Source organism: Chionomys nivalis, chromosome 6, assembly GCF_950005125.1.
Source record: "Chionomys nivalis chromosome 6, mChiNiv1.1, whole genome shotgun sequence".
Classification (NCBI taxonomy): Eukaryota; Metazoa; Chordata; class Mammalia; order Rodentia; family Cricetidae; genus Chionomys; species Chionomys nivalis.
The window spans coordinates 6,676,118-6,690,628 of NC_080091.1; the positions used below are offsets into that span (position 1 = coordinate 6,676,118).

At 60.3% G+C, this 14,511-nt stretch overlaps 2 protein-coding genes across 5 annotated transcripts in view; one reads left to right on the forward strand and one right to left on the reverse strand.

Annotated features, from left to right (window-relative positions):
- Window positions 1-7,489, reverse strand: part of LOC130875815 (tight junction protein ZO-3) — an 18,339-nt gene extending 10,850 nt beyond the window's left edge. The window contains exon 1 of one of the 2 annotated variants that reach the window (XM_057772049.1): window positions 6,844-7,489. The gene's annotated coding sequence lies outside the window, so the exon portion shown is untranslated. Of the gene's footprint in view, window positions 1-3,980; window positions 4,182-6,843 lie in introns of those variants that run through there. The other variant, XM_057772048.1, reaches the window with a different exon arrangement.
- The window catches only part of LOC130875816 (phosphatidylinositol 4-phosphate 5-kinase type-1 gamma), a 25,072-nt gene continuing 16,553 nt past the window's right edge, over window positions 5,993-14,511 (forward strand). For all 3 annotated transcript variants that reach the window (XM_057772050.1, XM_057772051.1, XM_057772052.1), the window contains exon 1: window positions 5,993-6,180. In XM_057772050.1, coding sequence (XP_057628033.1) covers window positions 6,087-6,180 — 94 coding nt within the window. In that variant the 5' untranslated portion in view covers window positions 5,993-6,086. The remainder of the gene's footprint in view (window positions 6,181-14,511) is intronic.

Consider the following 14,511-nt stretch of genomic DNA (forward strand, 5'->3'; position numbering starts at 1 on the left):
CGGACCTGCCGAGCCTGTCCCCGCTGGTGTGGGCCGGTCCCCTGAGGGTAGCCAGGCTTTGTCTAAAACCCTCCGGGGCTCCCCAAGGATTAGCCCGAGCCTGGCTGCCAGTCCCTGGCGCTCCTACGGTTTTCGCCGCAGTCCCCTGCAGGCTCTCGCCCTTTCGCTTAGGTGTGAGTTCCGGAACCAGCCATCAGGAAGCCCAGGAGACCTGCTAGCAGCTACAGCCCTCCTCAAACTCCTATTCAGCCTTCAGAGCCCCATGGCCACGGTCTCTTCCTCTGCTTCCTACACGCACATCTGACACCCTCCCTTTGGAGTCTGGGGTGTCACAATCTAATCCCGTTTCCTCTAGGGATGCCCCGACTCTGGGCGCCGGCGGCAGCTGGGGGTCTAGGGACGAGTGCTTGAAAACCAGAGGAGGGCGGTTTAAACCCACAAGCTCCCAGCCCTTCGGCCCCGCCCCTGTCACCTGCAGGCGCGCTCGGCCGGGGGACACTGGCTCCCGGCCGTCCCTCCCCGCGGGCCAGGTGGCAGGGGGAGGGGCAGGGCTAGGAACAGGTCCGTGGGGCGGGGCGGGATTGCGGGGGGGGGGGGGGGGGGTGTCATTCCTCCCAGGCGGACACAAAGCTTGCAGCGAGGTGACCCAGCAGCTGCTGCCTCAGTTTATCCTCCTGGGGAGTAAAGGACTCCACGCCTAAAGAGCAAAGTCCCCCAAGGTCCCCAGAGCCGGCTACAATCACCCCGCCCTCCAGGCTCCTGAAAGTCTGTACACAGTTGGTGCTCTATAAATGCCAGCAGCCAAGAATAGAACAAAGCCCGATTATCTATCACGTGCGAGCGGGTCTCACAGTCGCGGTGGGATTCGAACTCGGGGCTCTCGGGGGCGGGATCACACCTTTGTAGCCCTACGCCGCCCCAGGCTAGGCCCCACTTCTGGGCCTCAGTTTCCCCGGCTGTTAAGCAGACAGACAAGGTTTGGAAAGCCTGGGTCGCACTCCCGTTCCCTCCCCCGAGCTCCGGAGCTACTCGCCTGGAATCTCACCGCCATGGTGCAAACAGGGGACCTGGAACCCGACAACCAGCGCCCCTCCGTGGAGAGGGAGGGGCCTGGAGACCGTAGGTCCGCCCCGACCGGGGGCCAGGAGGGTCGCAGGCCGGTCGGGCGGCGCTCCCGCCGCACCTGTCTTCCTCCCTGGTGGCCCCTCCAGGTCCCGCCCCGCCCGGCCCCGCCCCGCAGCCCTCCAGACCCCGACACGCCCCCATTAGGCCCCACCTCCGCCGATCACGCCCCGCCCCCGGCACGCCCCGCAGCCCCACCAGGCCCCGCCTCTCAGCCCCACAAGGCCGCGCCCCCTAGTACGCCCCGCCCTCCCAACGCGCCCCCACCAGACCCCACCTCCGCCGACACGCCCCACCTGGGCCCGCCCCTCTGATACGCCCCCAACCAGGTCACGCCCCGCCACTCCGGTCCCCACACCCGCGATCCGGTCCCGGCTTTCCACACAGCCGCGCTGAGCCGGCGGCGGGGCAGAGCGGACCGGCCCGGCTGATGTGTCCCACTCGTGGGCCGGTCACACGTCGCGCTCGGGGTGCACCCGGGTCGGCGGGACGCAGAGGGCGACGAGGCCGGCGTGTGGCGGGTAGGGACGTGGCAGATGGGGCTCTGAAGCTCGGTTAAGAGTTTGCGGAGACGGGGGCAGCGATGATCTCCCGCCCCCTCGGCGCGGTTGCTGTGAGAGCGCGAGGACCTGAGTTCGAATCCCCCTTGCCCACGGGCGGCTCCGGGAACTGCACAGCCCCCTCGGGACAGAGTGAGCCCGGGCCAGCCTGGGCTACAGTGAGACCCTCGTCAGGTTCCTCGGCCTCCCCGCGTCCGGGGGAGTCGCCCATCCCAAAGTCAAAGGGCGCGTCCGGACCGAGGCCGCAACCGTGGGGTCGGTCAAGGTGGAGCTGACCACGAGGTCTCCGAGCTAAAACCAAAGACCACGTCCTGCACGGTAGGGTGGGCGGGTGGACTGTGGGTCTGTGCCTCAGTTTCCCCTTCTGGAAATGGGAGTGATAGTTGCACCTGTTTCCAAGGTTTAGAGGAACATTTACGAAGCTGAGTCACTTAGGGCAGATTCTGTCGTTTCTGGCCAGGGTCTGGCTGTATAGGGGGATGGGGCGTGGGGGCCGCCGGGGTGGGCGAGCCCGGAGACCAACCCTGGAGCAAGCGGGGCTCCAGAAAGAACCCCAGCCGCTTCATTCCTTGCCTCAGTTTCCCCTTCTCAGAAAGGCTAGCACTTGGGGCTGCAATTCCAGCTTCGGCCAGCAGGGGGCACGCGGAGCCCAGGAGTGGACCCGGGCGTCGCAGGTCTAGACGGGGTCCCTGTCCCCCCCAAGTCATCAAACAGTGTGCGGGCTTCCTCAGCTCCCTGTCGATTGGGGGTGTTGTTGTTTCTAGTCTCACGTAGACCAGGCTGGCCCAGAGCTCACCATGTAGAACTGGGGGGGGGGTTCCTCAGACTGCAGCTGTCTGTACCACCGCGCCATTTGTGCATTTATGGAGTGCCTGCTATTTGCCAGATCTCATTCTGAATAGTGGGCACAGCTCAGGGGTGCAGCTGGACGCAAGGCCCCTGAGGAATAAGGGGGACTCAGGGGCGAGCGCCTGACGGGCAGTGCCTCTAGCTCACGATCGGTTCGTAGCCCCGAGCGCCACTTCAGTAATTAAACTTCTTGGCAGGGTCTTGTGTGCGCAGCCAGGAGTGGCAGAGGGAGGTCAGGAGTTCAAGGTTGCCCTTGGCTACTTAGGGAGACAGACGACAGCCTGGGCTACCTGAGATCCTGTCTCCAAAAAAACTGAAAAGATAAAACTGAATTTCTGAGCCTTGCTCCCGATATACCTGGCGGCATACAGTAAACGCTCAATAAACGCACGTCGTTGCTTAGGCAGCCTGTCCCCATAGCCGCGTGTCCCACTGACCTGGCCATGCCCAAGGGTGTTGGGTTCTACCCTGAGCAAACACTGCCTCCCTGGCACCCGGCCAGGCCCAGGAGGAAGGACGGAGCCCAAATTCTCTGCATGGACTTTCCCCAGACTCGGGGCCACACGGAAGTGCCTGAACGGAGGGGACAGGGACTTTTCCTAGATGTCGAGCTTGGGGCAGTGTCTAGTGTCTTAGGGGTCAGCTCCGAGGTCTCCTTCGGGGACAGTCTTATTCTACTGTGCAACCGCAGGGAAATGGCTGACCCTCTCTGGGCCTCTCAGTTCACTCTGTGGCTAATGGGGACCGCCTGCCCCAGCGACTGTGAGTGTAGCCTTGGCTTCTCTGTGTTGCAGAATGAGAAACTGAGGCTGGGCTAACACTGTGGTCGACCTCTGAAACTACAAGGCCAGACCCACCCTGCCACCTGAGCCTTCCTGGTCCAGAATAAAGTCACCTCGGGTGGCAGGTCACACCCTCCTGAAGGAATTCTTCATTCCTTCCTTGTTTGGGGGCAAATGACCCAGAAGCAACCAATTCCTGTTGTCGCCCCCTTGGTTCCCTGTCAGGCATTTGCCATGCCCCTCAGCATACAATTCCAGCCCCGTCCTGTCCGGATCCCCTCAGGGTGTAACCTGGGACAGGTGGCACCCCTCTGCCTTGGGAATTCGGGGTGACCCTTGGGAGAGTTCCAGGAAAACCCGGACTTAGTCCACCAGACTTCCCTCACGGGCTAGGGGATCAGGGACCAGCTCGCTGTCCCCACCTCCCTGCCCGGCACCTGCGCTCACAATGACCCTTTGAAGTCTCGGCTGCAGCTTCCCGGGCACCGTGCCAGGGCAGAAACTGCAGCCGCGCAAAGCCTCGGAAACTGTGTCAGATGCCCACGCAGGATGGCGGCTTCCGGCTCCCCCGAGGAGCACTCAGAGCCAACTTGGGGGGTCCCCGGAGCCCGAGGCGGGGTCACCTGCATGCATGTGGCCCTCTGGGTGAGCTTGGCTGGAGACTTACCCGTCTGGAAGACTGAGCGGAGGCAGGGTGGGTCGTAGCAGCCGGGTCCTGGATGCACGTCTGGCATGGGTGGCAGGGAGGAGACCCAAGCTGGCTGCTCAGGCCGGGTGACCTGTTTGCTCACCGCGGTGCCCTGGCAGAGCGCAGCGAACGCGCGGGAGGGCGCATCCCTGTGTCGGGTGGAGCCGGCGACACTGGGCAATGGTGAGTGCAGGAGGCCGCCCGCAGGTGGGAGGGCGTGTGGCTCTGTCGCAAGGTACTCTCACGTGGCAGGACAGGCCTTAACCCCTGAGCACCCAGAGGCCTACCTAGGAATGCACCCCACGGCACCAACCTCGGGGATCACAGAGAAGGCGCTCAGAAAACACTGAGCGCACTATGGGGTCGAGGGGGGCTGTGCCCTTTGTGCAACCCATCCGCTGCCAAACTTCCTTTCATTGCAGGGGCTGACACCAAATAGAACAGGGCTTAACAGCTGAGCTGTGCCCTGGAGACTATAGGTGGGGGGCCCCACCCTGACCACGCCCCCAGCCCCTCACTGGGGGATTCTAGGCGGTGCTCCACCCTGACCACGCCCCCAGCCCCTCACTGGGGGATTCTAGGCGGGGCTCCACCCTGACCACGCCCTCAGTCCCCTCACTGGGGAGTTCTAGGTGGGGCTCCACCCTGACCACGCCCCCAACCCCTCACTGGGGGATTCTAGGCGGGGCTCCACCCTGACCACGCCCCCAACCCCTCACTGGGGGATTCTAGGTGGGGCTCCACCCTGACCACGCCCCTCACTGAGGATTCTAGGCGGGGCTCCACCCTGACCATGCCCCCAACCCACATACTGAGGGTTCTAGGTGGGGTCCTACCCTTACCATGCCCCCTCATGGGGGGGTTCTAGGTGGGGCCCCACCCTGACCACGCCCCCAGTCTCTCACTGAAGGGTTCTAGGGAGATTCCACCTCTGAGTCTCTCCCAAGATCATTATCCTTTGTATCAGTATTGACTTAACTATGTCTAGATCCTGTCTCTTGGCCCTTCATGACTTTCCAATTGCAGGTGGAAAATTTTGTTGTTGTTGTTGTTTTGTTTATTTTTAATTTGCTTCCACTTGATTTGAGTACTCATGACCTCATTCCTCCCTGTGATTCCCCGAGACTCTCAGCTTTTACCGGGAGTAGTTCTGTGGCAGGAAGGGCTTCAGATTCAGGTTTCTAGCCGTTCCTGGCAAACGCTGATTCTGCGGCTCCAGGACGTTTGGAAGCACTGGCATTAGTCAGGCTAACTCGGTTCTATCCGTGCGCTCTTTCAGGTGGAACAGTCTTAGTGTCAGGAAGGGTGGCCACACCTGTTGCCTTAGCACGGGGAAGCTGAGGCAGGAGAGTCAGGGTTATTATTCTAGCAGCCTGAGTTATATGAGTCTCTGCCTCAAAGAAATTTAATATGTTTATGAGTGGAAGTGTTCTTTACTGCTATTGTTTTTTATCGCTTTACACTATAACGTACATTATCAATATAAATAATATTACATTATTTCAGGATACCATTATGTAGCCTAGGCTGACCAAGAACTTGCTGCTGCGGTAGACCAGGCTGGCCTTGTGTCTGGTTCAGAGACTTGCTTTCCGCCTGGGGCGTTCCTGAGCCTCCTGTCACTAGATTCCACCCCAAGCCCCGCTCCTGTCTCCGCCCCTCGCAAGGCTTCCTCCCCTGCATTCTCTGGTTAATATTCGCTGCTCTGTTCTTCCCTCTATGGACGCTTGAAGGCGCTGCTGAGTCGTAATTCACCTTAGCCCCGCCCCTGATCGCTGATTGGTTAGGTCCCGCCCCTACCGAAGTCCCTCCCTCCGCCCCCGAACTGCACGTGAACACGAGTTCTTCCGGCTCCGGGCGCCTGAGGGCGCTCGCGACTCCCTTAAGTGGGCACCGTCCTAAGCCCCGTCCGGGTTTCTGATTGGTTAAGCGGTCTGCGTCACCGCCAGGCTCCTCCCAGACCCCGCCCCCGCGCGGCGGCGCCACTCCCTCCGCCCTGTGGTGCCGGCGGCGCTTGTTGTTCAGCGGCGGCGGCTGAGCTCGGGTGCATCCTCGGGCCCGCCGCCGCCGCCGGAGCGCTCGGCCATGGAGCTGGAGGTGCCGGACGAGGCGGAGAGCGCCGAGGCGGGGGCCGTGACGGCGGAGGCGGCCTGGTCTGCGGAGAGCGGGGCGGAGGCAGGTAAATCCAACCCCCTGTCGCCGCGATGGGCTCGCCCGCTCCCCCGCCGCGGCGCAGTGGCCTCGCCCGCTGGCTCCGCGCTGCACTGCGGCCCGCCGGGCTGTTCCATTCGCACACGCGGCGCGGGGGGGAGCGCGCTCGCCCATTCCGTACGCGGGGGGAGGCAGCGCTGGGCCGGGAGGCTGCACCGCCCCACCCGCGGATGCGGGGTTCGCAGCGCACGGCCGGTTTTAGGATCCTTGGGTGACACGGTCGATTCGTAGAAGTGCGTGGGTGCGGCTCTTTATCCTAGCAGCCTGTGGCGGGGGCGAGCCCATTTTAGATGCTTGCGGTAGCGAGGCTAGGGGTCCTCAGGTTTGGAGGCAGAGGGGACCCGTTTGGGGACATCGTCTTGCTGCAGGTGATGGAGACAGCCCTCCAAACCTGCCTCTTTGCGTGTGTGGAGAGTGGCTTCTCCACAGTGCGGGGGATGCTAGAGCACCCTGTTCTAGGGAGAGGACCCTACCTGTGGGCCCTGCCTGGCTTGGAAGACCGAAAACGTCCTCCATGCGACCCCGACCCCTTTCTGGGGCCACCATGCTGGGCTGTCATACAAGTGACACCTTCTTGTCCCTCCCTGCTACACACCACCAGTCAGTCACCCATTTGTGGGCCTCAGTTTACCTCTCTCTAGAACGGGGGGCGGGGGCGCCTGTCGTTGGAATGATGTTGAGGTCATTTCTTCCATCCTGGTTGCGTGAGCCGAAGTCCTGTCAACCCTTCCCCCTGGACCCTGTCTGCCTTGCTAGCGTAGCCGGCGTCGTGAGCAGCCTCCCAGGGCGTGCGCTCTGCAGGCAGGGATGTGCACAGCTCAGAGAACACAGCTCTCCCTTCTCCATCGAGAGCACAGGAACTTTCTGGACTCACAGAACCGTCGATGCGTCCAGCAGTATCCCATGGCTCACTGGTGCAGTTAGGTCTCCTGAACTGTCCTCGTTAGAGACCAGAGAGGGAGGCGGAGCCAGGCTGCCGGCGGTCCCCAGCCCCAGGCTCTCAGCGCCTTCCTCCGCGCCATCTGGAACCCAGTGGCAGTGAACCTGCTTCTCGCCACCTGCCCTCTTTCTCCACTGTTTCCTGGTGCCCTGGCAGTCAGTCCCTTGCTGCGCTGGAAGAGCTGTCCAGGGTCCCTTTCTCCCTGCCCACCTTCTGGCCTCTGGTAGTTGTAGGTGCTAGGTCCCACGGCAGTCATGGAGCCTTGGGGACAGAGGATCTGCCGCTGAACTCTGGACAAGCCTGACTCCAGACCCCCAGGGGCTGTTCCTCCCGGAAGTCCTTCTTCCTGACTGGAGTCCTGTTAAGTTAGTCATCCACACAGAATCCCATAGCTGCCGTGTGTGGGTCCCATCCTCCAGTCCAGCTCCTCCATATGCCCCCAGCTGTAAATTGGGGAGCACCGCACCCCTGACCAACTTAAAGGAGTCAGTGTGGCACGTTGTGATAGCATTTATTTACCACCAACTGCATGCCTGCCCCCCCCTCCATCCCTCCACTGTGGTCTGTTCTGAGGCCTTCTGTCTGTTAAATGTGTGAACACAGCGGGGTGTCCAGTCAGTCATGCGGGGTGGGGGCGGGCGGAGTAGGCCTCTGCTGGTTCTTCCTGGAAGCCTGGCCAGCCGGCCTGCTATCTGGTCTGGTAATTTCCACCAATCTGATGGGACACTAACCTATCTCCGTGCTGGTTAGAATCCAGTTACATTAAGGACTCTGCTCCAGAGGCCTGGCCCCAAAACCTGCCTGCGTCATGTCTTCCCATGACTACCGGGGGCCCTGTGCGGTTTGTGAGTGTGTGGCATGGCTTGGGCCAGGCTGGTGACCTGCCTGGGCTGTAGTGTGAGCCTGTTCCTAAACCCCATCGTTCCCAGCCTGCCACTGCCCCCTCCTCCATCCACACGGGCAGCCAATTATGTCAGCGTTGCTTCTAAAATCACCCGAGAGCCTGCCCACGTATCCTCCACCCTCTGCCTCCACCTGGTCCAGCTTCCCCCAGCTCTCCCGGTCCAGAAGGAGCCCTGTTAGGAGCTGGCTCAGGGCCCTCCCTCTGCCCCTCTCTCTCAGCTCCAGCCACAGGAGCCTGAGTGCCCCTCCCACAGCATGGCACCAGGACAGGGGTCATCAACAGGTGCGCTGCGACTGCCAAGGAGTGCCGGGGTAGCCCATGCCAGGCCATGCGTACCATGAAGAGGCAGTGGTCTATGTGAGGGTCAGAACTGTTGACCCTAGAGACAGAAGCTTCAGTCAGGTCTTGCCTTAAGTGTCCTCTTGAGATCCTGCAGTCGGATGACTGCTGCCTCAGTCTGTCCGATGGAGAGAGGCTCTGGGGCCCTTACTCGGTCAGACACCTACCATCCCAACACTCGAGAGCTGGAGGTGAGAGGGTCAGCCTGGGCTACGTGCTTGTAGCGGTCAGTGCTCTTTCTTCTATCTTGTTGGTCCTGGAGGTGGCGTCAGGTCCTCAGGCTTGGCAGGAAGCTCCTCTTGCAGGCCCAGTACTGACCTATCTTGAGGAGCTCCGACTGTGTTCGGTTCACTGGGGCTGTGAGGACCAGAGGCAGCACCAGGGCCTGCGATGGCTGGGGATTGCTTGGAGCTCTTGCTCCCTCTGGGAGGCAGGGTCTCAGAGGATTTGTGACCCAGCCGGCCCAGAGCCCCGACTGTCTGTGGTTACATGTATTTGCTGCAGGTTTGGGGACCTGGAATTCGGCAGCCTGGGCTCGATTGAGGCCACACCAGCATTGGTCTTGAGTGGTTGCGTCCCTTGAGAACGAGTGTGGTGGGTTCTCACGGCTATGGAGAGACGGTCGAGGGCTCTGGCAGATCTTGAGTGGACCAGGAGTCAGTTGTTGGGTTCCTGCTCTTCTGTTGCTGGGCCAAGTGGCACCCGTCCCTGGTGACGGTGCAGGTGGAGACCCTTCCCTGGGATTAGACCGAGCCAGGAATTAGCTCAGAGCCACCACAAAGCTGCGGTCTCAGGCTGACAGAGGGCTTGACGCCCAACACTGCCGGTGACTCTGTGTCCATCTGTGTCAGGGTGCGGGGGAGAGGATGTGGGGCACACGTAATCCCCAGCCTGCAGCAGCAGGGCACCGAGTAAGCTTTGGGTCCGGCCAAAGCTTTGGCTCCTGAGGGTGCTGGGGTCTGGGTGGTTCACCACATGGTGCTGACCACTGGTTTGGATGTTTTCTGCCATGGTGGCCCTCTTGTCCTCACGGCCATTTTTCCTTGCTCACCCCATGTGCCTGCCTTTGGTCCTATGATTTTCTGGAAGCCGCATCTTTTCTGCTTCCAATCGTGTGATCTTTTGTTGGTGTGTAGGAAGTTCTCTGAATGAACCTTGTGGACCCTTCTCTGACATCTGCCACGCCAGTGTGCGTCCCGCTGCTCTTCTGGCCGCTGACCTCCAGCAGATTTTAGTTTTTCTGTTGCCAAGTGTGTCCGTGTGTCTGTTCCCAGGTTGACATCACAGACAGAAATTTCCCATCCTGAGGTTTTAACTCTCACTCTTCTCAGTTCCCTCTTTGTGTTTTGTTTTTGTTTCACGTAGCCGAGGCTAGCCTCAAACTCGCTGTGTAGCAGAGGATGATCTAAGCTTCCGATTCTGCTGCCTCTGCCCCCTCAGTGCTGGGGTAACGGGTGTGTGCCACCACACCTGGTTCACATGATGCTGAGGACGGAGCCCAGGCCTGGTGCATGCTGGGAGAGTGCTCTGCCCGCTGAGCCCCAGCCACAGAGCAGAAAAATGGCCAGGGCTTCTGCGTGGGTGGACACCTTGGTGGACACTGCCTGTGGGGATACCCGGCCACGTGTCTTGGTGGGACAGCCCGGCCTCCTACCTGGGACTTTGATGGTAGTTGCCTTGCCTGACACACAGTTAATTCTTCGGGGCAGGCTCTATAGCCTTCTCTCCTCTCTCCACCCCTGGGCCTGAGCCTTGTCCCACTCCTGCAGGCTGTCTCCCTGCCTGGCCTGGCTTCCTGTTTGCTGCCAGAGCTGACCCACAGGGAGGCACACTGCTGTCTAGTGTAGTGGGAGGGCCGAAGGGACAGTCACCCTGGAGAATGGGTGCCATGGGGTCCCAGTGTCCACCCGGGCTTGCACCCATCTCTACCCTGATGGTCCCCAGGGCCCCTAAGGGCCTGTGGTGTGTGTGGTTGCCTCCACCTCTCCTGCAGTAGCCACCTCGTGATTTCCTCTTTCTGTTCCCAGGACAGTGGTGGGCTGAGAGGAAGTGCAGCCCAGGCCCGCCCAGCCTCCCGGCCGACAGGGTGTCCCGCGTGGCCGACACCTGCGCGAGCCTGCCTCTCACCTCCGGGTGTCGGTGCGCTCCCCCATTAGTAGCTCGGGCTGCAGCTACTGTCACCGTCCTGCCCTCCCGAGGTGGCTGCAGGCCAAGGTCGGCTCTGAGCCACTCTTCTCCTTTCATGTGGGTTCAGGGGAGTGAATGCTGGTCCTCAAGATTGTGTGTCTTTATGTGCTGCCCTTGTGGTGTTGATATCAGAATTATGCAGCCTCCATCTCTGTACCCTTCCAGAACCTTCCATCACCCCATCCCCTCCTCCTCACCTCCCCAAACCCACAATCCAGTCTCTGTCTCAGACTGGCCTATACTGGAACACACACCTGTGGGGTGTCAGAACCTTGCTCCTGTTCACAACTGAGTAATATTCCATTTGGGGATCAGCCCTGCTGGTGTGCTGCTCCCCATGTGGGCAGCTGTTTGGTGCTTCCCCGACACCGACTGTTTCGGGTGCTCGTGTAGGGAGTGTGTGCGCAGGGTTCTGGGTGGACCAAGCTTTTTACTTCCCCTGGTGGCTGCTGAGTCACTGAGAAACTGTCCTACTGAGAACAAGCCAGGCCCACAGCCACGGCCGCTTCTCCCTCTTGCCCGCCGCAGGTGGCTTCCTGTGACCAGCTTCACTGATGTTTGTGGTTGTTTTAATTTTTAGTATTATGTATATACCTATCACGTGTGCTGCCCTGCGGGTGTCGAGGTCACAGGTCAGCTTGCCGGAATCGTTTTTCTCTTTCTACCCTGTGGTCCTGGGATTGAGCTCCGGCTGTCCAGCTTGGTGGCAAGCGTCTTCACCTAGCGCGTCCTCTTGCTGGCCCACATTGCCTGCTTCCTGACGAAGCTAAACTGGAGGGCGCGAGGAGGCATCTCATTGTGGGTTGTCTCATTGTTTATGTGTGTGCACACGTGTCTGTGTGGGTTTGTAGCCACCTGTGTGTAGGGTGCCACGGATCCCCTGGAACTGGGTGCTAGGAATTGAACCCAGGTTCTCTGGAAGAGCAGCTGGTGCTCCTACCGATCACGTTGCCTCCTAGCCCATGGTCGTCTGTGTTTTAGACAGGGTCTCTTTGTGTAGCCCAGGCTGGCCTTAACTCCCCATCCTCCGTCTCAACCTCCTGAGAGCCAGGATGGCAGGTGGGGGCTGCCGTGCCTTCTGTGAAGCCGGGAGCTCAGGATGTCTTGCGTGCTGGTGAGCTGTGCCCCTCATTGGTCTCTGAGTAGCATCCCCTCTGGGCATGGCCAGTCCCCTCTGCGTAGGGTTTGTTTGTTTGTTTTTTGTTTTGTTTTGTTTTAATCTTTAAATGTGCCAGCACCTGCAAGTGTCCCTGAGATGAACCAGTAAAATCTCAGCTGGGAGGTGCCCGAGAGTCCTGCTGCCTGGGGCTCACCCTTCAGGGACAGTTAGAGAGTGGATGCCAGGACAGACAGAGACAAGAGAAAAGGATTGAAGTGGCCGAAACAGAAGGGACTGCCAAAAAAGGTGTCTGTTGGCCGTGTTGTCCCTGAGAACTGAGCAGTGCGGCAGGCAGCATGGAGGAGTTGGCCGTGCAGAAATCCTGTGGCAGAGACCCAGGCTTGGGGTAATGATGGGGACAGTACATGGCAGACGGCAGGCACCCAGGACAACGTGAGTTCTTCCTAAGCCAGAACCAGAAAGCCCTGGTGTGGAGGCTCTGGCGCCCAGAGAGGGATCTGATTATCAAAAGCTTCAGAACGAACCCCTGGGGAATGAGTAGCCGTGGACTCTGCAGCCGCGCGCGGCCTCCCAGGCAGCAGACCCTTGTCCTGTCCCTCCTCCACCCATCCCGTGATCCAGGGTGCATTCTGGTCTCCAGGCCTCCCCAGTGCTCAGCTCCCACCGCCACTGTGACCTGCTTTCTTGAGAACATTAACCCAGGGTTCCCAGCCTCCCTGAGTCCTCAGGTAAAATCTGAGGTGAGGCAGAGTGTGTTCGCCTGGCTTGCACTGCCTCCAACCCCAGCACTAAGGGGCAGAGGCAGGGGCATGTCTATGGGTTCCAGACCAGCCTGGTCTACACAGTAAGACCCTGCCTGTCTCAACACCCTCCCCTTGCCCACACACCACAGGAGACACATCATCCCCTGCCTCAGCCTCCTGGGTGGGTGTGGGGCACGATGCCTGTCAGAGCTGTCAGCGGCACAGCGGTGGCCCATGGAGTCCAAGGGTCCAGCGTTGTCCTGCCGCCTGCAGCGTGGGGTAAAGATTAACCGGTGGAGGGTGGGAGTGCCATCGCACTAGGGCCGGGGTGGTGGCTCCGCCAGGATCTGGTAAATTCTCTTTCTTTGCGACCTTAGACCCTCCCTGTTCCTTAGCAGCTTCTAGGACCCAGTTTCTTGGCAAGTGGCAGGATGCACCAGCAATGTGGCGACTTGCTCACCAGGGAGAGGTGGTAGTCCACAGGAGACACCACAGCTTTTCTTGTCTGAGACAAGGTCACCATGTAGCCAAGGATAGCCCTCCTGATCGTAAACAGTAGCCCTTCTGCCTCTACCTCCCTGTGCTTGGATGACAAGCTTAAGACACCAACTCAGCAGTGCGGTGACATCCAGCTCACCACTGTCCTCTTACCTCAGCCTTCAGAGTCCTTGAAAGATGGAGATCACCACCAGTTCTGGTCACTTCCTTGCCCAAGACTATTTATCCTCCCCCTCCTCCTCCGTCTTCTTTTCCTCTTCCTCATCCTCTTTCATCCCTCCTCTTCCTCCATCTCCTCCTCCATCTCCTCCTCCTCCATCTCCGCCTCCATCTCCTCCTCCATCTCCTCCTCCTCCTCCATCTCCTCCTCCTCCATCTCCTCCTCCATCTCCTCTTCCTCCTCCATTTCCTCCTCCATCTCCTCCTCCATCTCCTCTTCCTCCTCCATCTCCTCTTCCTCCTCCATCTCCTCCTCCTCCATCTCCTCCTCCTCCTCCATCTCCTCCTCCATATCCTCCTCCATCTCCTCCTCCATCTCCTCCTCCTCCTCCATCTCCTCCTCCATCTCCTCTTCCTCCTCCATCTCCTCCTCCATCTCCTCTTCCTCCTCCATTTCCTGTTCCTCCTCCATCTCCTCCTCCATCTCCTCTTCCTCCTCCATTTCCTCCTCCATCTCCTCCTCCATCTCCTCTTCCTCCTCCATTTCCTCTTCCTCCTCCATCTCCTCCTCCATCTCCTCCTCCTCCTCCATCTCCTCCTCCTCCTCTATCTCCTCCTCCATCTCCTCCTCCATCTCCTCCTCCTCCTCCATCTCCTCCATCTCCTCCTCCTCCTCTATCTCCTCCTCCATCTCCTCCTCCATCTCCTCCTCCTCCTCCATCTCCTCCATCTGCTCCTCCATCTCCTCCTCCTCCTCCATCTCCTCCTCCATCTCCTCCTCCTCCTCCATCTCCTCCTCCATCTTCTCCTCCTCCTCCATCTCCTCCTCCTCCATCTCCTCCTCTTCCTCCATCTCCTCCTCCTCCACCTGTTTCTCAGCCCTGCAGAGAGCCACTGGCCTGTCCCCTCGCACACCGCAGCGGTGGGTTGTGGGGGCGATGTGTGCAACTGCTGAGGGAAAGTGGTGGCTCTCTGTGACCCCGGCCACTCGGAGACCAGGCCTGAGCTCTGGCAGCTGGAGTCTGCAGGTCCTCTGAGGCTGGGCATGGCGGTGTGCTCACAGCCATGGTTCTTCTGTGCTCGGATTGGGGCTTCTTGAGCTCTCTTTGGTGGACTGCAGGCATCACTTACTTAACGGTGTCCACCTGCGAGATGTCCGGGGTTACTGGTTGTGCAGCCAGTATAGCTACATTTCCCAGAGCATCTCTCTGTCCCTCAGGCAGCCCCTAGCCCACAGACACAGACTGCACTGTGACTTTCGTGTCTGGTTTCTCTGAGCCTGTGTCCTCGGTGTCAGGGCTCATTCCTGTGCTTGGCTGTGTGGCCTCCAGTGTGCAGACGAGCAGGCCGACAGGATACACCGCCGTGCGGGGAGTCACGCTGGGCAGCAGAACACAGCGCGGATGCGG